Source organism: Ambystoma mexicanum, chromosome 2q, assembly GCF_040938575.1.
Source record: "Ambystoma mexicanum isolate Mex_15411 chromosome 2q, UKY_AmexF1_1, whole genome shotgun sequence".
Lineage (NCBI taxonomy): Eukaryota > Metazoa > Chordata > Amphibia > Caudata > Ambystomatidae > Ambystoma > Ambystoma mexicanum.
In genome coordinates, this window is record NC_090924.1 from 1,005,908,090 (window position 1) to 1,005,933,638 (window position 25,549).

The 25,549-nt window shown below is 46.2% G+C and overlaps 1 protein-coding gene across 1 annotated transcript in view; it reads right to left on the bottom strand.

Annotated features, from left to right (window-relative positions):
- Positions 1-25,549, bottom strand: part of KLHL7 (kelch like family member 7) — a gene marked incomplete in the record, with an annotated part of 773,580 nt that overhangs the window by 189,044 nt on the left and 558,987 nt on the right. Inside the window, 1 exon segment of the mRNA XM_069648328.1 lies at positions 11,219-11,420. Coding sequence (XP_069504429.1) covers positions 11,219-11,420 — 202 coding nt within the window.

Consider the following 25,549-nt stretch of genomic DNA (forward strand, 5'->3'; position numbering starts at 1 on the left):
TCCTAAGCAAGTGCCTGCTCAGCTGGAACCCGATCCCAGCACAAGGTCTAAGCAAATGCCTGTCCAGGTTGACACCTTCCAGACCTTCCCAGGCCCCTACTCCCTCAGGCTCACAGGAAATGTCAACGGATATTTTATCAACACTACAAACTGGTTTCAGAGCTTCAGCAACGGCTCCCAACACCCCCATTGCCTACTTCCTCGTGGCCAGTGGTTTTCCTGTGAAAGATGGTTTGGTTCCTCCGCCACCATCCAGGCCCCTCCCGGGCACCGCTTCTGCCACCAGCTGACACTGATTACTATCTGTTGGACATTCTCCATGCACTAACTCTGAGTTTGAGGATCTGGTGCCAAGTGACAGAGTCAGCTGATCTACCGCCAAGAGACTACACTCCAGACAAGAGTCGCTCTTTTCATACTCTGTCGCGAATAGTGGCATTTTTTTATCTTCTCCCAGAAAAACAGAAAAAAGGAGGGTTTGTTTACCAAAGGCCAGAGCCTACCAGAAAGTCAGTGGTAGCTATCCCAAGAAAGATTGCTTTGAGAAGTACAAGTTCCTGGATTCCACTGTTAAATGCTTCTGCACATAGCCCAGCCCTTACTATCGTCTCCGGAGCCGCCTCAAAGCATTCTGCAGACACTTGTGGTGCTGTTTATAAACCAAAGGGACACCAGGTAATAAAGTGAGGATGGGGGAGCAAATATGATTAAATGCAATATCAGAAAAAATAAGAGCTCCCTATCTCTGTAGGTTTAGTATTAACTATTCCTAGGATATCAGGAATGTACCACTCATTTGATTACACCAAATCTATGGGACCACAAAGTGCATGGAGTGTTCAACCAGACACTGTAAACCCAATATCATATATTCAAAAAACATCTTTAACAGGTGATTACTAGTGCAAATACATTACAAAACATTTATGCAATCAACAGTGCAAATGTAGAGTAATGGTAAAAAATGTTTTTTTTTAGAAGAGCACACGTTTCGTAAAACGAAGACCACAATTGTTTTCCACAATACAGAGTTCCTAATTAATATAAACCTAATGTCAGTGCAACGGCAACAATGCCTAGATTACATATGGTGTTAACTTAGTGTCCATCACAACACTTGGTCTAGTATTGTAACATGACCCAACATGTTTTGTTCCTCTGGACCCTTGTGGTGCACCCAGACAAAGGAGGAAAACAAGTTATCACTTTTGGTATGCAGGTCATTTCTACCACCTCCGCAACCATAAAGGGGTGAACTCTACAGCAATTCTCTCCCGCTACAACCGGGAGCTATGATTCGAGCTCTAGTCCATACTATTGGACGATAAAAGCGAGGAGTTGCGTGCGCTTCAGCGCAAGGGGGAAGCTGTGTCAGACCATCGCCATTACTGTGGACATCTCTTACACTGGGTTCCACCAGATGGTGAACAGTGTTTGTGTTTCACCAATATGCCATTCGACGTCACTGATCTATATGGCAAAAAGTCGTACGAGACCCTACGGGCAATCAAGGCAGATACGGATACAGATCGTTCATTGGGTACTCTGCAAAAGTGACACCAGTCCTTTCGTTCATGTAAATCAAGATTTCAAAGGACTTTGAGGGATTATAGATCCTACCACCATCCGCATACGTCCCACTCCAACGCCCAATAGGGCTATAACAAGGGTAGACCGCAAGCGTATTGTGGAAACCACTGATGACGTGGCGTTTTCTCCGAACCCAAGCGCTATAGCAAGCCTGACCAGGCTCTGGCCTGACCCCACACTTCAACACCAAGTAGGGGGTAGGGCTGAATAACAACTTTGCACATTGCAAGTCCTTCACCACCCCCAACACCAATGGATGGGTGTTATCCATCATTCAACCCAGCCATACTATGGAGTTAATTATGCCTCTCCCCGCCATTCCTCCCCATGCCAAAGGTGGAAAACCACCTGCCCCTGCACACGATGCAGTCCCTCCTAGCAAAGGAAGCAACCAAAATGGTACCAGTGCATCTGCGGGGCACCAAAGTCTACACCACATATTCTCTGGCACGGAAGAAGTCGGGAGGCCAGACCCCCATATTGGACTTGAGAATACTCATTAAATTCCTCAAGTCTCAAACCTTTTGCATGGGGATACTCCAGCCCATCTTGGGCCAGCTGCAAAAAAGGTGATTTTCTCTTCTCTTTAGACCTAGAGGATTTGTACTTCTATATCCCCATTCATGGATGGCACAGACTTGTTCTTCACTTCATGGTAACAGGAAAACAATAACGAGTTCAAGGCCTTGCCCTCCAGCCTAAAAACCACTCCATGAGTGTTCACCAAATGCCTTGCTCCAGTCGCGACCTACCTCTGGCATTCAGGAATTCATATTTACTTGTATCTGGATGACTGGTTGGTGGGGCCCCATCACTTCCATTTGCTGCTCAGCACACCAAAGACACCATTCTATGCTTGACATCACTGGGTTTCTCAGTGAACTTTGCAAAGTTTTGCTCAAAACCATCTCAGAACTTGCTGTTTTTGGGTTTACGCCTCACTGTAGCGTGCATCACAACTACGCCTTCCGAGGAGAGGATGGTTTCCATCCTAACCAAGGTCCTCCAGATGTCACGTCTGTTGATTGCTTCAGTACGCTCTCTCAAGTCCCACCTGGGAATTATGTCCTCCTGCATCCCACCGATTCCACACTGCAGGCTCTGAATGAGACCACTTTAGGAGTTCTTGGATGCCAGTTGGCAGCAGGTTTCAAGGTCCTGGGAGGACAGACTGCATCTCATGTGTCCCTTTTGCAATGCTCTGGAATGGTGGAGTCGTTGCCTCAACCTCACTCAGGGTGTGCCCTTTTGCCTCCCAGATCATCAGATCACAGTCCCCACAGATGCTTCGCTGGAAGGTTGCATGCAAATTCCACACCAGAGGTCTATGAATCCCAAGGAAAAGTTTCGACACATCCATGTCCTAGAGCTACGAGCTATGTTCTACGCCCTGATGACCTTCAAGCTTCACATGTTACCCTTTTCTACATCTGCAGACCAGCCACGCAGAAGACTATCCATACCTTCACAAGGTTCTACTGCGTTGATAGAGATTCCACAGAGAAGTCCCGGGTGAGCCAAGCAGTGCTTTGCAGCCTGTTCGCATGAGGTGAGTTGGTTACTTCTGTTGAGCTATGCCTCCGCATGTTTTGGTTGCATGTATGTACTGCTTTGTACTCTTATTCAAACAGCCCCTGAATCTATGCAAGATCCAATGCTGGAGAAGTAATAAGTTACTTGCAATTCCTGTTCTCCAGCATTGGTATCTTTCATAAATTCACATGCAACCCTCCTTCCTACCTCTCAGACTCTTAGCTCATACTTCCACATTACGTATGCTTCCAAATCTGAAGATGACCTCCAGGGATGGCGCTAAGGGGACCGGTCTTATTGGCTGTGGGTAATAGGACACAAAAATTATTAATAGAGCACTAACGTGACAAGCAGTTTAAAACGTAAAGGTAAACTGCTTTCACGTTACATAGGATTCCCAGCCTGACAACTGAGAATATTCAAACACCATATGAATTTAGGAAAGAACCAATGCTGGAGAAAGTATTTTGCAAACAATTTTTATTAGTGCCCAATTAATGATTCATCACAGAATTGTATTCGTAAAATTGCCATGAGCTTTCGTAATTGGCGTTTGGAAAAAATGTGAAGTTATTGTTAAAGGCATGGTCTAGCAAAACATTTTATTTAAAAAATAGATAGGCAACATAAAAAAAAAAATACTAGCATTCTCTTTTTTAAAACTTCCTATGTAAAATTTTGTGCTATTCAAGCTCAAAATTCGCAAAAGCAAGCACATGGGCGCATCCATTTTGTGAAATGGACGCCCTCCTGTGTTCGCTTTGGCTTTTGCGGCACTAATGAAGGAAAAGCCAGCCAGCTGTAGTAAACAAAAGCTACCGCTGGGTGGCTTTCCCTTCATTCGTGCTGTACACGGAGGACGAGGACGGGGACCGGAGACCAGAGCAGGAAAGCTGCAGCTGAATCTCGGTAAGTGCTATTTATTTAAAAAAAAAAAATAAGCACTAGCTGCGTTTATTTTTCTAAGTTTTCCGGGCTGGAGGAGCCCGGAAAACTTAGAAATAAAACTGCAGCTTTAAAAACGTATTTATGTTTGCGGTCGCTTTTGAAGTGACCGCAAACATAAATACAACGTTATTGTGTTGGAAAAAGCTGCGGTTTTTCTTTCCAAGTTTCTCAGGCTCCTCCGGCTCAGAGGAGCCTGAGAAACTCGGAAAGAAAAACTGCAGCGTTTTCCAACACAACCGCGTTGTTTCTGCCTGAATCTGCTTTCCCATTTGGGGCTCTCGGGCTCCCCCCGGGGAGCCCGAGAGCCCCAAATGGGAAATCAGCTGTAGGCTGAAACACTACGCGGCATGTAAACACAACCGCGTTGTGTTTCTGCCTGCTGTGGCTTTCACTTTGGGTCTCCGGTGCTCCCCTGGGAACACCGGAGACCCAAAGTGATAGCCAGAGCAGGCAGAAACACAACACGGTTGTGTTGGAAAACGCTGCGGTTTTTCTTTCCGAGTTTCTCAGGCTCCTCCGAGCCGGGGGAGCCTGAGAAACTTGGAAAGAAAAACCGCAGCGTTTTCCAACACAATAACGTTGTATTTATGTTTGCGGTCGCTTCAAAATCGACTGCAAACATAAATACAGCATTTTTAAAGCTGCAGTTTTATTTCTAAGTTTTCCGGGCTCCTCCAGCCCGGAAAACTTAGAAAAAAAAACGCAGCTAGTGCTTATTTAAAAAAAAAAAAAAAAATAGCACTTACCGAGATTCAGCTGCAGCTTTCCTGCTCTGGTCTCCGGTCCCCGTCCTCCGCGTACAGCACTAATGAAAGGAAAGCCACCCAGCCGTAGCTTTTGTTTACTACAGCTGGCTGGCTTTTCCTTCATTAGTGCCACAAAAGCCAAAGCGAGCACAGGAGGGCATCCATTTCACAAAATGGATGTGCCCATGTGCTTGCTTTTGCGAATTTTGAGCTTGAATAGCTCATAATTTTACATAGGAAGTTTTAAAAAAGGAAATGCTAGTTTTTTTTTATGTTGCCTATCTATTTTTTAAATAAAATGTTTTACTAGACCATGCCTTTAAGGATTTCAATCAGGCAGTACACCCTGGTCTCAGCCTAGCATGCAATGCGCAAATGAAATACTTATTTTAGTGTGTCTATAGGTTCAATATTCTGAGTGATATCACTCATATCACACCCCTTCTCTAAATACCCCCAGGTCACAATGGACCAGTAATCAGGCTGGTTGGTAAAGGTACTATGTATGTATTTATTTATTTAAAATTCAAATCAAACATATGTTTTAATATATGGGGCAGCAATCACCAATGTGGTGACAATACAAATCAGAAAGTAGGTAAAGGCAGTTGAATTAACTTTTTAGCACACAGAATATAAAACACAGAGAAAAGAACAGTTTTGGCTTGTTAAAAAGATAGCGTTTAAGTTAAGATTTCCCCCTGCAAATTTCTCAACTCACAAAGTAGCAATTCTACACAGATGTAAGTAAGCAGCAGGTATTCAGAAGTAAAGAATAGTGTACACGGTTTGAATACAATCTCCCCTACCCAAACAAGAGAGGAAAACGTTTTGGAAATTTACACTTTTAAAATGACATTTGAAAATGGCTGAGAATAACAATGAAAAGTGTGCAAAAATCCTTAAATTGATATAAATTCCTATGGGAGCAAAACTGAAAAGATCCTAACCAACATAAGCTATAATATGAGCAACAGTCAACACTTTGAATCTTTATGGAAGTTTGGAAATACTTTGAATTGGAAATCACACGTGTAAACTTTTGCAAAAATGCGAATTCCCGCCTAAATTTCACTATGTGGTTTTTAAGAAAAACGGGTCAAATACTTGTTTGGATGCGGGTTTTGGGTGGGGATGTAGCTACTAAAGGTCTTAAGTTTAAGTCTGAGTGGAAATTAAGTTTCTAGCTATTAAATTGAGGAAGTTATGCAAGTTTGAATAAGAGGCGTTTTTAGGAAAATAGAACAGAGAAAAACAAAAAAAAAAAAATCGGTTTAAAATGACAGGTTAATTTTACTTAAACTAGATTAATGGCTAAGAAAAAGAAAATGCCACCCGTGAATCTCCACAGTTACACTCGGCCGCTGGTAACCCTTCACATGGCGGATATCCCATTGTCTTTATGGGAATTATTTTATTTAACCCAAATCACTAATGACTTATGTTCAAGAAAAACGAAAATGAGAAAATCAGCGCGAACACCAAGAATCACAGAGTTGCAAGAATGGTTCTGACAAAATTATAGGTTCTTAAGTTAAATATGGGATAGGTTATAGATTGGGATAGGACAAGGCAATATATGCTATGGTTTACTATAATTCCTATTAATACTTACAGTCCACTTTATTTTAAGATTTGGACCGTCATGTTCTGGTCATCACAGATTGGGTCCAAGGACAGCAGGGCACTTTTGGTGGGATAGGTCAGCTGGGTGGGATAGGTCAACTGGACTGGCACCTCAGACTGGACTGGATTGGATTGGCCCTTCTGGTTGCTGGACACTGTACATCAGTGGGATAGCGATTTTCAGCAGGCAAGCATTTAGTGGTTGCAAGCCAAATTGGATCAAATTGCTTCCCTCAAGTTTTTGGGATGGTTTCAGGATTGGGGCCTAGCTGAAAAGGAGTTCAGCAATGCTGAGGCCTTGGCTTTGTAAAGAAATCTGGAATAAGGAACAAGGTGGATAATTCAGGAGCAGGGCACCACGTGGAAATCAGGATGCAGTCAGAAATCGGTGTGTTTGTGTGTTGTGAGGTCCCCTTATTTATCCTGCCAAATGACATCACTCAGTTTATGGTAGGGGCAGACTTACAACCCACAAGGCTATGATTGGTCAAAGGCACAGTTCCCGCCATGATTTTTACTGGTTGGATGACAGAAAGGGTTGTCAGTTTTATGATCTGGCTGGAAACCTCCCATAGTTATTTGGACCAAAATCTAACTTTCCCATGAATACATATTTATGTACTTAAGCCCTCTAATAAAATTGGATACATAAATGACATATTTCGTGGGTCACATTTACATCCAACTCCTGAAGCGGTGAGACCTGGTGTTGCCTTTTTGTTGAATTTTGGCAATTTCAATCATAAAGGTTTGGCCTAACATTTCCTAATTCGGTACATATATGTGCAATCACCCCTAGAACATGGGTACACAATATTAGATTTGCAACATTAAGAATTTCTGCGCAATTAGTCTTTTTTTCATAATTTTTGTTCCTTACGCGGTAAGAAATCCTACCAAGTTTTCAAATGGCTAGCATACATTCAGATTTATATGTATGCACTTTTACTCGTTTACTTATTCTTGCCGCCAAGTTAAATGTCATGAATTTCTGTGGCAAAATAAGCAATTTAAACCCAAAAATCACATGGTCAGGTTTTTTTTCTTGCTTCCCAAGTGTGAGCAAATGGCAAGCCCTTTGAAGTTCAATGAGAAGGCTCTTCCCGGAGATTGGAGCTCCTGCCCCTCCACTGGAGGGATGAGTGTTGAAGCCTCCCATTGTCTTTGCCTGGGGCCCAGACGAAAGTCTGATGAGGTCCTTTGTCATGGGTATGCAAGGCCTCCCCACAGCAATTAGCCTTTCCTGACAGCAGTGAAGTGTCAACCTTTCCCAGGCCAAGGACTGTCCGAGCATAATTTGTTTTTAAATAGTTAATTAACTCCAGACTGGCTGTGAGGTAGCAATGTTTAACTTTAAGTTTCACCTAAAACTTTCATTACACATCTAAAATGAACACAGTTTATAGGTAGATTTTTACATTAGCGATCCTTTGACATCCTTAAAGAATTGAGCCTTTAAACAAAAACATGCTTTCACAACAGGCGATTTTGCACTTTCTTCATGGAAAAGCACATGACTAATTTCATTTTCCTATGCAGCACATACACATTCTATTCAGCACCAGATCTTCTCTTGAGTGCTGGGATTGTTTGCAGTCTGGATACATGTATCCTGACTTTATTTAGAGTTTCTCTCTGCACAGCTGATTCTGTTGCTCATTGCAAAGTTAGCTGCGTTTTTTCTGTGGAAGTGAAAACAAATGTTCCTGGTTTGCTTTTTCATTAGATAGAATTGATAGAGCTGTCAGTCAATGAGGCCCGGTTCCTCGGAGTCACGGTTGCAAAGCTAACATTTTAAAAGACATTTTCGGTTTTCAGCACAATTCTGCTGCTTTGCTCCAGGTGGAATGTGGCAGAGCCCACTGGCATGCTCCTGCAGTGAGAACTCTGTTTTCACCCCCCTGACTATGTGTGGCAGGGTGTGCAGCCTTTTCTTGGTTGTGACTCAAACGCAGTTTCAAGATTCTGGCGCGTACATGAGTCAGCGCATCCATTTTGGGCTGTTTCTTTAACCATTTGTAAAGTGATGCAGTGGGGCACATTGGAATCGGTCACAATATCCCACATTATGGTAGAGGGGTACATATCTTTGTTTTTGAAGATTCGAGGCCCGCCACTGCACTTTGATGGCGGGCAATTTGGTACACCAGGAACGTGTTAGTATCAACATCCCATGGGCACAGAAAAACAACCCCTTTAACATTTGGTGGGGCAATGCATAAGTAAATTAAGCAAAAGTGAAGGACAGGCAACTCTTGCTTCAGCAGAGGAAGGCTGTTGTCGAATCCAGTAGCAGTGGTGCTTAACAAGCAGGTTTCAGGCACCATCACACAGATCCATGGCAAGCCTATGCTTTTCAGTGTTCTCGTAACTTTACTACCATCTAGTGGCTAATTGTAAAGAATGCACTGAAATACGACAGTTTTAGCACCTCAGAACACTGAAAAAAAGTTGGCCAGGCGCCGATTAGTACATTCGAACCCTGTATGCATACATGCCAACCCTCACAATTTGGACGGGAGACTCCTGATTTTTCAGTGAAAAATACAGCTATTTTTCACGTTCTCCCGCCTAAAATAATTTTTCCCCAATGCATTCCTATAGGGAAATTGTTGTCTCCCGATTTATCTTTAGCAATCTCCCTCCTTGGTGCATCGGAATGTTGGCATTTATGCTGTACGGCATAAAAGACCATGGCATTTGAGCGTCTGGCATATGAGTATGTGGTGAAAGAGTGTCAAGTTTACAGCACGCGGTCATACGGCTTGACAGTATGGCGCGAATGAGCATATGACTATGGTGTGTGAGTGTCTGGCTTCAGTCGTGTATGAGCGTTTCTTATGCGAACCTGAGGCTCATCAGTGTCCGGTGTATGTGCATATCGAATATTGGTGCATGTTGTACGAGGGCAGGGCGTACAAGCGCACATGGCCTAAGAGTGCATAGCAAATGAGCATGTGGCGTACAAGCACACGGTGCAAGTGTGTTGAGCATAAGAGCACATGTTATAAGATAGTGTGAAAGCATAAGTGTTTGGTTATTTTTTAAATATGAATCCGTCCATGAAACATTCTGAAATGTTCCACATTGGGGTCTAAGACGCCGAAATGTACTGACATTTCAGAATGTTTCATGGACAGATTCATATTTTAAAAAAAGATTGTTTTAATTGCTTTTTGTACAGCTTTTAACATGGGTTTTTCCAATCGAGGTCCAAATATATCAGAATTGGTCAGTTTGATTTTTGACATGCACTGAAAAATATATCTACAATGTGCCTACGTTTTTTACAGAAGTGTTTGAAGTTTATTAGGAAATATTATATAAAAACTCCTTACACAATTCTTTTTAACCTTCACCATGCTCTGTGTTAAAGCGATAGTTCAATCTAAAATGTTATTGGCTCAAAAGATGGGCCATGATCAAAAATATATATAAAAAATATTTTTAAAGAAAGTTCCTATGTAAACTTTTGAGCAAATGAGGCTCAAAGTCACACATTTCAAGCACTAGGAGGCATCCATTTTGCGAAATGGACGAGCCTCCTGTGCTCCTGTTATGCTCTGCCTTTGCGGCACTAATGAAGCAAAAGCCAGCCAGATGTAATAAACAAAAGCTACCACTGGGTGGCTTTTGCTTCATTATTTCCAGAGAGCAGAGAATGCAAGCAGGAAGGCTGCATGCAGGTAAGTGCTTATTTCTTTTTTCTTAATAAATCACTGCAATTATAAATACAACTGGGTTGTATTTATGATTGCCGTGGTTTTCTTTCAAAGTTTCCCTGGCTCCCCCGGAAGAAAAACACAGCATTTATAGCGTTGTATTCATCAACCCGGGGGAGCCCAGGAGACTCAAAGCTGAAGCCACCGCAATCATAAATACAACCTTGTTGTATTTATTATTTCGTGGTTTTCTAACCACGGCAATCATAAATACAACATTGTATTTATAATTACTGCGCCTTTGCTTGTAGGCAAGTCCAGGCAATTATGAATACTTCACCGGCATCCGGCAGAGTTTTCATAATTGCTACCACTTTCTTTTCTAGTTTCCCGCATGGAAAACTAGAAAAGAAAGTGGAGCAATTATGAAAACTCTGCCGGCAGCCGGCGAAGTATTCATAATTACTCTGCCTTTCATTTTACGTTTTCTGTGCTTCCCTGGGCTTGGGCAGCACCGAAAATGTAAAATGAAAATGAAGGCAGCCTCCTTCATGTTCAGCTCTGGTCTGGCTGCAGTAAGCAAAAGCTCCCAGTAGGCGATTAGTGCCGCCATGGCAGAGCTTAACATGAACAGAGGAGGCTGCTTTAAATGACAAAATGGATGCTCCCATTGAGCCTCGTTTGCTCAAAAGTTTACATAGGATCTTTCTTTAAAAAGATGTTTAATATATGTTTTTGATTATTGCCCATCTTTTGGGACAATAACATTTTAGAGGAAACTATTCCTTTAAGGTGATAGCAGAATACGGATATCTTATGCATGAGGTTTTTCATGATCTTCCTACTAATTGACAATATTTCTGCTTTTTTATAGAATATTTGTACCTTTGTAAATTGCATTCAATGATAGAACAATACAACTATGTAAAAAATGCTGGAAAAATGAAATTAGCAGTGAAATTACAGAGCTCGATGTTACATTTACTAGTTAACACAACAAATTGTTCCCTATTGCCACTGCACCCACTTTACGATAACTGTTGAATACCATTGACACAGATCAATCTTAAACACATATTTTAAACAAAAATTCATTGAATGAGGATGACCTACGTTTCTGTTGCTGGGTCGTATACTTCACAAGAACTCAGCACCCGTCCCGAAACATTGTTTCCTAAACTGCCACCACAAACATATATTAGTCCGTTTGCCTCCACCATCCCATGACTGCACCGCTGAGTCAGCATACTTGGCTTGGAGTGCCAGCTTTCTGTTCTTGTGTCATAACATTCAAAGAGGTACAAAGCTGAATTTCCTACAAAAAATAAAAACATTTATTTTTTAAAAGCATGTTCTAGCATTTTTGCTACCGATTACCATGCAAAGATATTGCTATGGGCTCAAATAAACAAGTTTGTTATATCTTTTTTTAAAACAATATTTCTAAGATCTTTACTTCTCCAATGCACACGTTTAAACCCAGTTTGGGTCTAAGGATGCAAGAATGATAATTATTAAAATGCCAATTGCCAGGGACAAGAGTTAAAGAGTCTCAAGAGAAGCTTTGTGTTTGTTTCAAGCATTTTCCACTGACTAGTCACATAAAAGACATGTGTGTTACAGGATATGACAATGCCTGATCACATGATTGTTTTCTTGCAAACGTTACCTGGAGAACAATAAATAAAGAGAAGGACAACGAGATACTAACTAGCAACTAAAGCAACTAGCAAGTAAACAAGGCAGCTGGGGCAATGGAAGGCCCACAGAATTGATTTCTTAAATACATGTTATTAAGGTAAAAGCCACATCTTAACGGACCAGGGTACGCAGCACCACACAGGTGTTCTCAAATATCCACCACTTCATGTTTGCAAATTTGAAGTGTTTGGACCCTCAAGTGAGTGCGTGCTCCTTTGAGACTATTTTCCAACGCTCAAAGGTAATCTGTTCCTTTTTGTCTTTTCTCTTGTCTCCCCATGCATTTACCTTTAATTCTTTTATCCATCCATCCATCCATCCATCCATCCATCCATCCATCCATCCATCCATCCATCCATCCATCCATCCATCCAGGCTCCCATTGAGGGACATGTGATCCAAAAAGGAAGCGTGCGTGTGTTTTGGAACACATTCTTCACTGGTTACTTCACTTGCTACAGAAATCCGACATGTTTGGACTGTCAGGTGAGTGTGTGCTTGTTTCTGGGCCTACGTTTCAGCATTAGAAGGGAAAGGGAAGCCTGTGCCTTTCCCTCACCTCCCGCAGCACTCTTTACTTGCCTTCCCTGCTTCTTCCTTCACTCCCAATTTGCTCCCACTGCGCCGCACATGTGATCTGAAACTTAACACATACCAGTTTGCTAGAGCAGCTGTAGAGGGGCAAAGTTTGACACCAGTTCGAATGTTCACTGCGTTGCCCAAGCCCTGCTCCTGCCAGCACATATCATGCTGGTCAATCTACATCCAGAATTGGGCCAATGACTCAATCCCTTTGCTTTTGGCTATCCCAGATAAACAGACTCCCTCCTAGATTAACTATTACGTAGCTAGATTACTTATTTCACATGAAGACTAATTGTCGGCCAACTTTACTACACCCTTCGCTGCCCAGATTAGTTGCATAGCTAGATTACCTATTGCATAGCGAGAGCTAATGTTGTCCAACAGTACTTCGCACGTTGGTTGCCTACATTAACTGCTTCACCTCTACACTGATTACTGCATAATTATGACATGCATTACTCACCGTAATAGCATTTCTGATGATTGTATCTGCTTAGATTCACATGCTGTGCATATGGTCCGACATCCAGTGCTAACCGCAGAGTATTGCATCTTGTCTTTCGGGGACCAAAAGGGGACGTCTGCATAGGCGTGTCTGTAACATTATCCCTATCGTGACGTGTGTAGTACCCAAAATCCCTCACGCGCAGAGTTCCCTCCGATTGTATTTTCTCTGCGCGTGAGGGAGTCCAGGGCTATAGTGAGTACATAAAGAGAGAAAGTAGTAAGACGTCTATGTTCCTTCCACCCAGAACGGGGAGTTAGGGAGGGCGCATGTGAATCTAAGCAGATACAATCATCAGAAATGCTATTACAGTGAGTAATTCATGTCTTCTGATGCTTGTCAATCTGCTTAGAATCACATGCTGTGCATAGACTAGCAAGCAGTACCCGGAGTTGGAGGGGGGTTGTGAGAAGGAACAGTAGAGAAAAGATGTCTTAGTACTGCTTGTCCCACCTGAGAATCAGACATAGAAGTGTCTTGGCAATAGTGTTTTGTAAAGGTGTGTACAGAACTCCAGGTTGCCGCTTTGCAAATGGACTCAAGAGGAACATTTCCAATGAATGCTATGGATGCCCCAGTGCCTCGAGTAGAGTGTGCTCTAGGCTTGAAGGCCAGTTCTCTCTTAGCAAGAGTGTAACAGTGTGATGCATTTGACAATCCACCTTGAGATAGCCGATTTAGAGACGGGATCCCCTTCTCCATCAGCTGCCACTGAAATGAAGAATTGTTTAGTCATCCTTAGTGGTTTAGTTCTTTCCAGGTAAAACATGGCTGCCCTGCGCACGTCTAGTGTGTGAAGGCTTCTTTCGGCCATGTTAGTAGGGTTCTGGAAGAAAGTGGGTAGTTCGATTGACTGGTTCACATGGTACTCCGAAATGAATTTGGGCGCAAACCTGGGATGTGTGCGCAGAACTACCTTATCTTTGTGGACTGTAACAAAGGGGTCAAACAGAAAGAGCCTGTAGTTCGCTAACCCTTCTGATAGAAGTGATAGCCACTAGGAAGGCTGTCTTATAAGTCAGGTCTTTCAGACTTGCTTTATGCATAGGCTCGAAGGGAGCTCCCATGAGCCTGGTCAAAACCACATTCAGATCCCATCCAGGGGGTGAGAGATGGGAGGATAAATCCTCTTAACCCCTTCCATAAAGGCTTTAATTACTGGTATTTTCCACCACAATACTTTTTGTTGTGATGTGGTGTAGGCTGACAGAGCAGCCAGATGAACCTTTAGGGAATTGAAGACTAACCCAGAGTCCAACAGGTAGGTTAGATACAACACAATGTGTGAGGATGAGCAATCGATGGGATTGACGCCCTTTGAATTGCACCAGATGACAAAATGTTTCCATTTGCTGGCATAGCAATAACATGTATTAGGTTTCCTCGCTTCCCTGAGTATGTCCATGCATCTCTGAGGGAGTTGCAGGTGTCCAAACTCTATGATCTGAGGAGCCAGGCTGCCAAGTTCAGAGTTTGTGGGCATGGGTGTAGGGTCTCCCCCCTTGCCCTGAGACATGTTGTACGGGCAGGGCAGCTTGACTGGTGGGGAGAGGGACATTTCTATTAGGTGAGCGAACCAGGGTTGGCAGGCCAACATGGGGGGCACCAGTATCATGGTAACTGGTTCCTGGTACATCTTGTACACTATCTTGTTGAGAAGGGGAGTTGGGGGGGAGGGGGAAGCTTAGACAAATTCCCCTGACTAAGTTATCCAGAGACCGTTCCCCTTGGATCGGATCTGGGGGTACCTGGAGGCGTAGTCTTGGCATTGGGCGTTCTCCTCAGTAGTGAACAGGTCGATCTCTGGAAAATCCCATTCTACGAAGACGTTGGACACAATGTTTTCGTGCAAAAATTCGTATTCTTCTGGCAGACGAAAATCTCTGCTGAGTACATCTGCCAGAAGATTGAGTTGCCCTGGAACATGTGGGGACAACAAAAACATCTTGTGTTTGAGAGCCCATATTCAAATGTTTTGGGACAGCTTGCATAGCCCTGGAGCGCGAGTGCCCCCCCTGTTTGTTCAGGTAATACATTGCTGTAGTGCTGTTGGTTAAGATCAGCACTGTCTTCCCTTGCAGTTGCACCTGAAAGGCTTTCAATGCTTTGAACACCGCTAGTAGCTCCAGTAAATTTATATGGTTGGACGCTACTTGAGGGGATCACACTCCGTGTGATGTCTGCTGAAGCAGGTGAGCCCCCCACCCTGTGAGAGATGCGTCTGTCGTAAGAGTGGCTTCCACGGCAGGTGTGGTGAAGGTCTTCCCCTTCAATAGGTTTTCTCTTGACCACCACTGCAGAGAGAGAATGAGGGCTGGCGAGACAACTAACAGATCTTCCCATTGTCCGCTGGCCTGACACCACTGGCTGTTGAGCCACTCTTGCATGGGACGCATGTGCAGCCATGCGTGGGGAACCAAGTATATACATGACGCCATCAAGATCAGACACTGCATAAAAGATACTGGAGTGCACCGAAGGGCTGGCTGAGGCAAGAGGAAACTATTCCTGCTGATGATGGTGTGTCTCCCAGGATTGAAAGGTTTGCCATAGACAATCTGGTTCCACGTGACTGAAATGCCCTTGGAGCATTCACTTCCATACACCGCACATGAGACATTCATTACAAATACTGTCCTGGAGCGCCCGGGCTGAGGTGACTGGGTAAGAGCACCCTGTGGCCATGAGTGTGCTCAAAGATAATGCAAGCGTGAATATAAGCTGCTTTGCGCACCCCGGACCTCCTCTAGACACGGATGCCAGGGGCCTGGATGGAAGGCTGACGCGGCTGGTGCAGATACCTTATCAAACCAAGAGGACATAAAGACAGAGTGACAGCCGTGTACTGCGCCCAGAGCAGGCACGTAGCAAGATGAAGATGCAACCGGGCTGCTGAAAAGGCGCACTGCAGAGGAGGCAAAGATGCGCAAAAAAGGGCGGGCTGAGGCAACGTGTGGCTAGGACAACAGGGAGCTGCACATGGACCCCACAGGGCATGGGTGCGGAGTGTCTACATAAAGCGGATTTAAAAAGAACTCCTGTAGCCCAACCCAATCGCAGTGCCGGAAGGCGGGGGTGCCAACATTGCCACACAGCGCAACGAAAAGTGCTGGAAAGTGACCCGCAAACTGATAGCAGCAGCATTGGGACTTTGGGCTATTAACGTAAATAATAGCGATAAGAGCAGGCAAGCAAGCACCCGGCATAGCGGAGAAGTGACTCCCAAAGGACAACAGGGAAAGAGGTGGGACACATCGTGCGAAAGCCTCAACCAGGCGGAAGACTGCGGAAGAACATAGACCGGATCACGGCTTGTGCACCAATCCTGAGAGCTAATAAGAAGACGGAAATGTCGGTGAGCGGGGGCAAGGCCAAAGGCAAACAGCCCACAATGGATATTTTTGCTAAACAGCAGGAGTGACAACGTCAAGCGAAAACCAAATGATTTTAACAGCCATAACGGAACTGAAACCCACGTGGGGGACGACGATAGCGGAATTGAGGACTGCACTAGAAACGAAAATAGATGCGGTTGGAGTGGAGGTCAAGATGTAAGAGCACTGGCTGAAAAGGACAAGTGGCCGGGGAAGTGTTCTGAAAATCAACACAGATACTAGCAAGGACAACATCAAGGCAATCCACATACTGAAGCAGCAGGTAGCCAAACTGTTCAATCAAGCAGAGGAAGCAGAAGGAAGAGCGAGACAATAATATACGGGTAGTCGGTCTGCCGGAAGGGGAAGAAGGCCAAGACCCAACTAACTATGTGGAAAACATGATCATACAAGAGATAGGTGCAAATAAGCTCTCCCAAGGATTTGCGGTTGAATGTGCACACAGGACTCTAATTAGGAAGCCGCGACCTGGAGACCCTCCAAGAGCAATTATAGCGAAGATCCTGAATTACAGAGACAGGGAAAAGATCTTGGAGTTCTTCAGGAAAGGAGGGACGATAAAAAGAGTGTCTGCCACCATTACCGCATATCCTGATTACACTATGCTAGTTCAGAGACAACGCTATAGCTATGTAGCGATTAAGGGAAGACTGCGCACAACCGGATTTAAATAGAAGTTGTTGTACCCGGCAAAACTCAAGGTTCTCCACAAAGACAAAACGCACTTCTTTGATACCCCGGAAGACGCAGTGACGTGGTTAGATGCACATGGCTGTCCGGAGCAGGACGAGGAGCAGCGTCGAGAGAAATATGATAAGTGACCTAGTAGCTATGACTGGTGTATGAACGACGTGGGGTGATGGGTCGCTGTAATGAGACGTTTGAACACGTTGGACTGAAATATTGAATGTGTAATATAAGGAGGATAGCGGAAGGTGCGATTAGCCTGATTTCTGAATAAGGAGCAAGAGACGGAGACGGCCTACTCCCGAGAGTTAGATTAGGAGGACCGCCACTAGGGTGACATCTCCCTGCTGAGCCGCAAGCAAGGAAACTGCCAGAAAGGGCTAGATGCGGGGGTGCCTGAGATCCAGGGATGGAGCCGGGCAACAGTTGGGGAAGCAGGGTGTGTTGGGGCAAGGGAGGGAGGGCAAAGGGAAGTTGGGGAAGAGTTGGGGAGTGTGATGGGGTTGGGAAGGGAGGAGGATGGGGAGTTGGGGTACAGTTAGTAGTTAGGAGAGGTTTGTATTGGGGAACAAGCCTACACAAATAAAGGGAATAACTGAGACCTGATGGAACTGGTGGGCACTTGGGGATGGAGGGGGGAGAGACCCGGATATGCTATGGAAGACCGTACAGTAGTCACCTGGAATGTGAGGGCTCAATAGTTATTTAAAAAGAAATAAGGTTAGGATGTATTTGCGAAGGCAGTAAATAGACATAGCATTGTTGCAAGAGACCCATCTAACGCAAGAAAAACTGGAGATGGTACGGAAGAAGTGGAGAGGGACTGTTGTGGGGGCAACATACTCGGTGTATGAGGGGTAATCACCTGGGTGGCACCGCATGTACCGTTTCAGCTACTGCACTCTACAGTGGAGGCAGATGGGAGGATGGTAATATTAAAGTGATTGGTGGAAAAGAACAAGATACTCTTACCTGGTAACGTTCTTTCGATGGGATGGTCCGACGACGTATTCCATATCTATGACAGTAATCACCACAGCTGTGCTGCTTCGGAAACTCTTCGGTGTCTGCGTCGATGACGTCAATACGGCGCCCTCGAGGACCTCCTCCTACGGCCGACGTCACTGGATGTTATAAGTAGGACGCACAACGACCGTAGCCTCAGTTGTAGTTTTTTCCCAGAACCTGACACACAAAGCCTCGCGGAAACGTAAGCTGCAATCGCATAAGAAATTCTGTAGCGGGGAAGTAGGGAGGGAGCGATATGGAATACGTCATCTGACCATCCCATCGAAAGAATGTTACCAGGTAAGAGTAACTTGTTCTTCGAGGGGATTGGGTCCTCCGACGTATTCCATATCTATGACAGACCCCCAAAGCAGTACCAATGCAAGGAGGTGGGAAAAGAATTTAGAAAACAGAAATGTAACCTGCCCAATCAAATTGCGGAGTAAAGGACCGCCTTGCCAGAGGCCAGATCCTGCCCCCGGAAGGAATCGAGGGAGTAGTGACGTAAAAAAGTATGTACCGAAGCCCAGGTGGCTGCATCACAGATGTTACGAATAGAACACCCCTCTGCAGGGCAGTAGATGCAGCCATACCCCTTGTAGAATGTGCCCGTAAGCCGAACGGTGGGTCCTTACCCGCCAAGCGGTAACACTCAGAGATGGCCAAAATAATCCAGCGAGACAAAGTCTGTTTCGTCACAGCCTGTCCCAAACGCTTTCCAGCGTAACCAATGAAGAGCTGATCGGCCACTCTGACCCGGGACATGCATGAAATATAAAAGCTTAACGCTCTCCTAGGATCAAGCCTATGAAGCCTCTCCTCTTCCTTACCAGGATGTTGAGGAGGATACAATGCCAGAAGAACAACCTTCTGGCCTAAATGAAATTCCAACACCACCTTCGGAAGAAAAGAAGGATGAACTCTAAGGACAACCCCGTCCTTATGAAACACAGTGAAGGGTGGCTTAACTGAAATTGCCTGTAACTCACTCACTCAGCGAGCGAAAGTGACCGCAACTAAAAATACAGTTTTAAGAGTTAACAGTCTCAAAGGGCATGAATGCAAAGGCTCAAACAGAGCACCCATCAGAAACTTGATAACAAGGTTCAAATCCCAACCGGGCACCTGGAAAGGTGACGGAGGGAACATATGAGCCCTTTTAGAAATTAAAGGAATTTTAAAATAGGAACACTCTTCAGACGAGCGCTTAAATATGGACAGCGCCGCCAGGTAACCTTTAATGGTACCCACTTGAAGGCCCCTGTGGGCCAAAGAAAGAAAAAAAAGACAGAACCATGGGAATGTCACATGCAAAACGATCCACATTCTCAACCCTTCACCAGTCGCAGAACTTACGGCAACGGTACAGGGACTTAGTTGCGGGCCGTCTGGCCGAGAGCAACACCTCCATCACGTCTTCAGGGATGTCCCAATCCTAATACTTCAACCTTTCAGAAACCAAGCGTGAAGGTTGAGGGATCTGACCTCTGGATGGAGAACCTGACCTCCCTCCCGTGAGAGCAGATCGTCTCGGTAGGGAAGACGACGTGGAGGGCAGATAGACAAGTCGAGATGGTCCGGGTACCACGTCCTCCGGGACCACGCCGCAGCAATGAGGATCATCCGGGAACCGAACCTCCGTAACCTCCGCAGTACTTGCAGGATGACGGGGACTGGAGGAAATGCGTACAGCAGTGGGAATGACCACTCCGTTTTTAAAGAGGAGACAGAGCTATAATGTAGATGCCACACATATAAAGAGCTCCCATAGTAGGAGAACCACAAAGGGACCAGTCGTAGTTAAAATGATAAACATCAGATTTAATAGAATTACGACCTAAAAAGTGATTAAATAGTGTGGTCCACAATACATACAATTCATAAACATTTTAACACAAATCAAACAGTCGTTACGTGATAAGCTAGGATTAGCTCATTGACAGTGTATCAAAAAACAGGGATACACTCAACATCAGGAGATACGCTTTACAAATAGTGCAACATACCCTACAGTAATTAGAATTAGTATGTCAACAACTTGGTAACTCTGGTGACAATACAGAGTATTAGCTCGACATGTTTCAGTTCCTACAGTTATTATGGAACATTCATCAGGAGGTATACAGGTGACCACGTAACCAAGACAACATTCAAAAAAGAAATAATGATATTTGAAGTATTCGTAGCATCTGCAAAGTAAAAGACAAAAAAAGCGCAAAACATAAGCTTAAAATTAGCCATTATTGTTGCATGTTCAAAATACATGAACCAAGGTATCTAAATAGAGGGGAATAAATACCTCCACTGATGCCTGTGGGTGCTCTCTACTCGAAAGGTAGTAGGCGGTGTAGGACTGAGGGTCGTCCCTACCTAGGATATAGAAAAAACATCCAAATGAGCGCTAAGTAGTAGCTCACTATAAAAGCAGGATCTGTGCTTGGGCTTAGCAAATCGCGAGACTAGTGTCGCATAAAAAACATATGAAGAGGAGTCTGGGTGAAGGAAGCCCAGTGCTGAGAGACGAAACGAAATATCCACAGTGTGCCCCATATATTTCCAGAAGCTAAGAAAAAGTCGGTGACTAGAACTTAAAGAGGTTGTTCATGGCATAGTATCTAGTCTCGTGCGTTCCCAGAAACAGGATACCCCAGTATGGAAGGATCTCAAAGACCGAGAAGCAAGGTGACCAAGGTATGTAGCTAAACGAAACCGAGCGTTCCATCCACAGAGGACGGCTAGTAACACTCACAAGTAAACAACTGATCAACAGGCAATACCTTCGAGTTGGCAGTAAGAGTGTTGGTCGTGACCGAATCCGACGGCCCCAGGATATGATCCTGCCACCAGCGCTAGTGCTGTGTAATTCGTACGGAGAGTGCCGTCTGTTACGGAGGCAGCAATGCAGCAGGACTGGACGACCGATGTGCGAGTGGTAGTCAAGGAAATCCAGTAGTCCTACAACTATGTTGGAAGAGAAAAGAGGTGTAGAACAATGTGGTTCGACACGGCAGCCATCATGGAATGGCTCAAACCGAACAAGGAATTAGTAATAAACCACTGAAAAAAGATAAGTATTGGATCAAGCTAGCAGAGCAGACACAAAAACTGTGACAGTAGGATCGGTACATCTCGTGTAGATCAGGAATTATATGAAACATAAAACGTAAAAAAGATATATATAATCGTTAGAGACAGTAAAGGAAAGCACTTAAATCTTCTGCCGGCCTGTAGGGGGATAAAGGTGGACAGTATGCCTTACAGGTGTAAAAGACATAGTAGGGAGGACACGAACACAAGTTCCACTCTACTAGACTATAAACTAAGTAGCACACAGAATACAAAAATACGATGGTAAAGAATCAGGTGAGTGTGAGCGATTAGATGTTGTACCATTCAATAGATTCATTAAGGCCCCTGATGTCACTCTGCAGAGTATATATCATCTTTTGTTCCATATAAAGCAATTTTTTCTCCCGGGTGGCATAATTAGATCCTTTAAGTGATAACAGTATTGTCCATTTGAAATCCTCGTGATGATGCTTCTGAAGATTGAAATGTTTCACCATGGGGGCATTTTCAGTTCTGTTCTTGAGACAGCTCCGGTGTTCCATGATACGAGTTTTGGCTTTGCGGGTTGTTTTCCCTACATAGTGCAGTCCACATTTACAAGTGATCAGGTACACCACAAATTCGGTGTTACAATTAGTCAGATGACCACTCCACCACGAACGCGTCTCCTAAGGCTCCGTTTGGAGGAAATTCCCACAAGCAGAACCTCTCGCACTTCCGGATGACACTGGAGGCGAAAAGATCCACTTGAGGGGTCCCCCAAAGGGCAAAGATCTCCAGGAGAATCTCCTGAGCCAAATCCCACTTGTCAGAGATTGCGCTCTGCCTGCTCAGAGCGTCCGGCGTCTCGTTTTCGTCTGCCAGATGAACTGCCGAGTTCGAAACACCCTGCTGGATTGCCCAGAACCAGAGCTGCATCGCCTCCCTGCACAGAGGGAGTGACCCTGCCCCCCCCTTTTTGTTGAGGTAGTGCATGGCCACCGTGTGGTCCGTCAGGATCAGGACATTCTTTTCTCGCACAGTCAGCAGAAAAGCCTTCAGGGCTAGCCTGAAAGCCCTCGGCTCCAACAGATTGATATGGAGTCTGTCACGATCGTCACCTCTGGCCAGGGCTGCCAAAATGGAGCCCCCCTCATCAGATTGCCTTCGTCGGCCCACAACAGACAGTCCTGGGCGACCGAGGACGGCACCTGAGACCACTGGAGCTTAAGTGCCCATTGCAAAGATCTCATCCACAACCTGGCCTCTTGCAACAGAAGAATGCAGGATGCCATGAGGCCAAGCAGTCTCAAGAACTCGAACGCTGGGAGACTCTGGGCAAGTTGAAACTTGTGCACCATCTGCTGAAACTGATGAGCCGTCACCTGGGGAGGAAAACAATGCCCCAGGGACGTGTCGAGCACTGCTCTGATGTACTGGAGCCTCTGAGTTGGTGTCAAATGGGACTTCTTTAAGTTGAGGGAGAAGCCCAGCTTGTGGAGGGAGTGGCAGGTGACTGACAGATGATCCAGGACTTGCTCGGAAGAGCGCGCCCTGATCAACCAATTGTCCAGGTAGGGGTAGACGTGAATCCCCCCCCTTTCCTGAGGTGCGCTGCCACCACTACCATGAGCTTGGTGAAGACCCTCGGGGCGGAGGTCAATCCGAACGGCAGGACCCGAAACTGAAAGTGCGAGTCGCCAACCGCGAACCTCAGGTACTTCTTGTGCTTTGGATGGATCGGCACATGAAAATAAGCGTCCTTGAGGTCGTGAGACACCAACCAGTCCTGAAGTTGAAGGGCCTGCAGGACTTGAGAGAGAGAGAGCAAATATCTTGAACTTGTCCTTCCTGAGGAGTTTGTTCAAACCGCGCAAGTCCATGATGGGTCTCAATCCCCCGTCTTTCTTGGAAATCGAAAAATAAGGGAGAATACCATCCCTTGTTCCTCTCCGCTACAGGCACCAGTTCTATGGCGCCTTTCTCCAGCAGGGATTGAATTTCCTGCGCAAGGAACGGATCCGGACTCTTCAAAGAGAGATTCCCCAGTGGATGCTGTTGAGGTCTCTGCCGGAAAGGAAGACAGTAGCCGTGGGTTATGATCTACAGAACCCACACATCTGAAGTAATGGCGCGCTACTCTGCAAGATGCTGCGCCAGCCTTCCCCCAACCGGCGAACCATGGGACATGGCATCATAACTGATCTGAAGCGGCTGCGGCGTTGCCTGATGGCAAAGAGGCAACAGCCCAAGCGACCTTGGCACCTCGAGTACCTTGTTTTCCACCTCTGGCACTCCTACGGTGGCCCCTTTGACTGGCAGCTCCTCCCGCTTTACCAAAGGATGAGTAATAACGAAAGGAACCTCCCCTCCATTGCTGTCCCCTAGGACGAAAAGGCAGAGGTTGTCGAACTGCAGCGCCCAACAACTTCGCTGCAGCCTTTGAGGTCTGCAACCTCTCAAGGCTCTCGTCAGCCTTGCTGCCAAAAAGATGCTCCCCGTCAAAGGGCATGTTTAGGAGCCGGGCCTGCACATCAGGAGCAAACCCTGACTTCCGCAACCACGCAAACCTGCGTATCACGGTGCTCGCCGCCATGGACCGGCTGACACAATCTGCCATGTCCAAACCCGACTGAACGGCCTCACACATGGCAACCTTGCCATCCTGAACCATGGCAAGGAAACCATCCCGTTCGTCCCCTTTGGGAATATGTTCAACCACCAAGGAACCACAGTTCCACAGAGTGTGCGTGAAACGTGACGAGGCACATATGGAGTTGGCCGCCTTAAGCGACATACCCCCTGCAGAAAACACTTTCTTTGCCCAGCCGTCAAAACGCTTGTCGTCCCTATCAGGAGGGATGGTAGGGTACGATGCCTGCTTTGCCGGGGCCATAGCCGCCTGCACCACCAAACTCTCCGGAGTAGGGTGCTTGCACAAGTAGCAGGGGTCGCTACTTGCTGGGTGGTATTTTCACGGCAAAGACTTGCCCACTGCCGGGATACTCTCCGGAGCAGTACAAGCCGCCACCACCCTCCTCTGTAGAGCCATATGAAACTGCAGTACCGGGTCATTTGGTGGACCAATGTCGAGGATATCCGTAAGGTCATCCTGAACAAACTCCCCCGGGGGAGAAGACCATCCTAAGTACTCGGTGACCCTTGACATAAGGCGCCGGTACAAGGAATCGGCATGAGTGCCAGGCTCAATCCTACAAAACTCCACCTCCGGAGAGGTGTCCAGCCCACTAGCATCATGCAGGGACTGCCTCAGGTCCTCAAACTGGCTATGGCCCGAGAGAATCTCGTCTGGCACCGCGTCAGGCACCATGCCATCATCAGAGCCCTCATCCACCTCTGAAATAAACTCCAGATGGTGGTAAGAAGGCACAGAACTTGAACCAAAGCCATGCTTGACCTTGGCCAGAGCCTTTCTAGGGGGTTCCACCGAGCCACGGGGTACCCCCGTCGACACAGCCTCGAAAAGCGTCTAGTGAATCGGCGTCGACGCCGAACGTGGCATCGACACAGTCCTCGAGGCCGGGGCCCCGAGCCTGTCCCTCGACGGCCGGGACGCCGATGGCGTCGACTACTTCTTCGAAGGCAAGCCCTCGAAAGAGTCCGTCGACGACCTCAGCGCCACCGGCGTCAACGTCTTCCATGAAGACACCACAGGTTCACACGGTCACGAGCGCATCGAGGACTGGGACCTGGACCGGGCATGCCGAGAACGATTCCCCTTGTCCGAGTGGGACCTCTCCCGGGAATTGTGACGACCACCCGAGCCCGAAGGCGTGCGAGCGGTTTCTCTCAGCTGATCACGACCGACCCCACTCGGAGGCGCGGACGGACGAGTGCCATGCGATTCGAGAATCACCAACATTTTCTTCACGAAGGAAGCCCATTCCTCCGGTGTCGCATGCTTGGTGGGGTAAGCGACCCGCCGATGGGCAGAGTCCTCAGACGAGGAAGGCGACCGATGACGGCGCTTCCGGGAGTGCCTCGAAGAGGCAGAGGAGTGGCGAGACCGACTCCGGGACCGAGACCCACTGGACTTCCGACGACAACGAAGAGAGTCGCCCCTCGAGTCGTCCGTCGAAAGCCCCTCAGACCTCGACTTCCGGGGCTTGGACACCTTACCTACCGATAACTTCTTCTTGCGCTGCCGCAAGGCTTTAGACGTGAGTGACTGGCAGTCGACACAGTCATCCGTGTCATGGGCCTCCCAGAAGCACCAGAGGCAGGCATCGTGCGAGTCCGTAACCGACATCTTGGACCCAAAGTCCCCGCACTTCTTAAAGCCCGGACGCGGTGTGATAGACGAGGTAGACAACGTCACGAAGAAAATACTTCACAAACACCAAACAGGTTTGAAGAACCGAGAAACAACAGAAACTCCAAAGAGTCGAGGCGCGCTGAGATTCCCGAAGCGAACATTTTCACAGAAAAACGGAACTGAGGCTACGGGCGTCGTGCGTCCTACTTATAACATCCAGTGACGTCGGCCATCGGAGG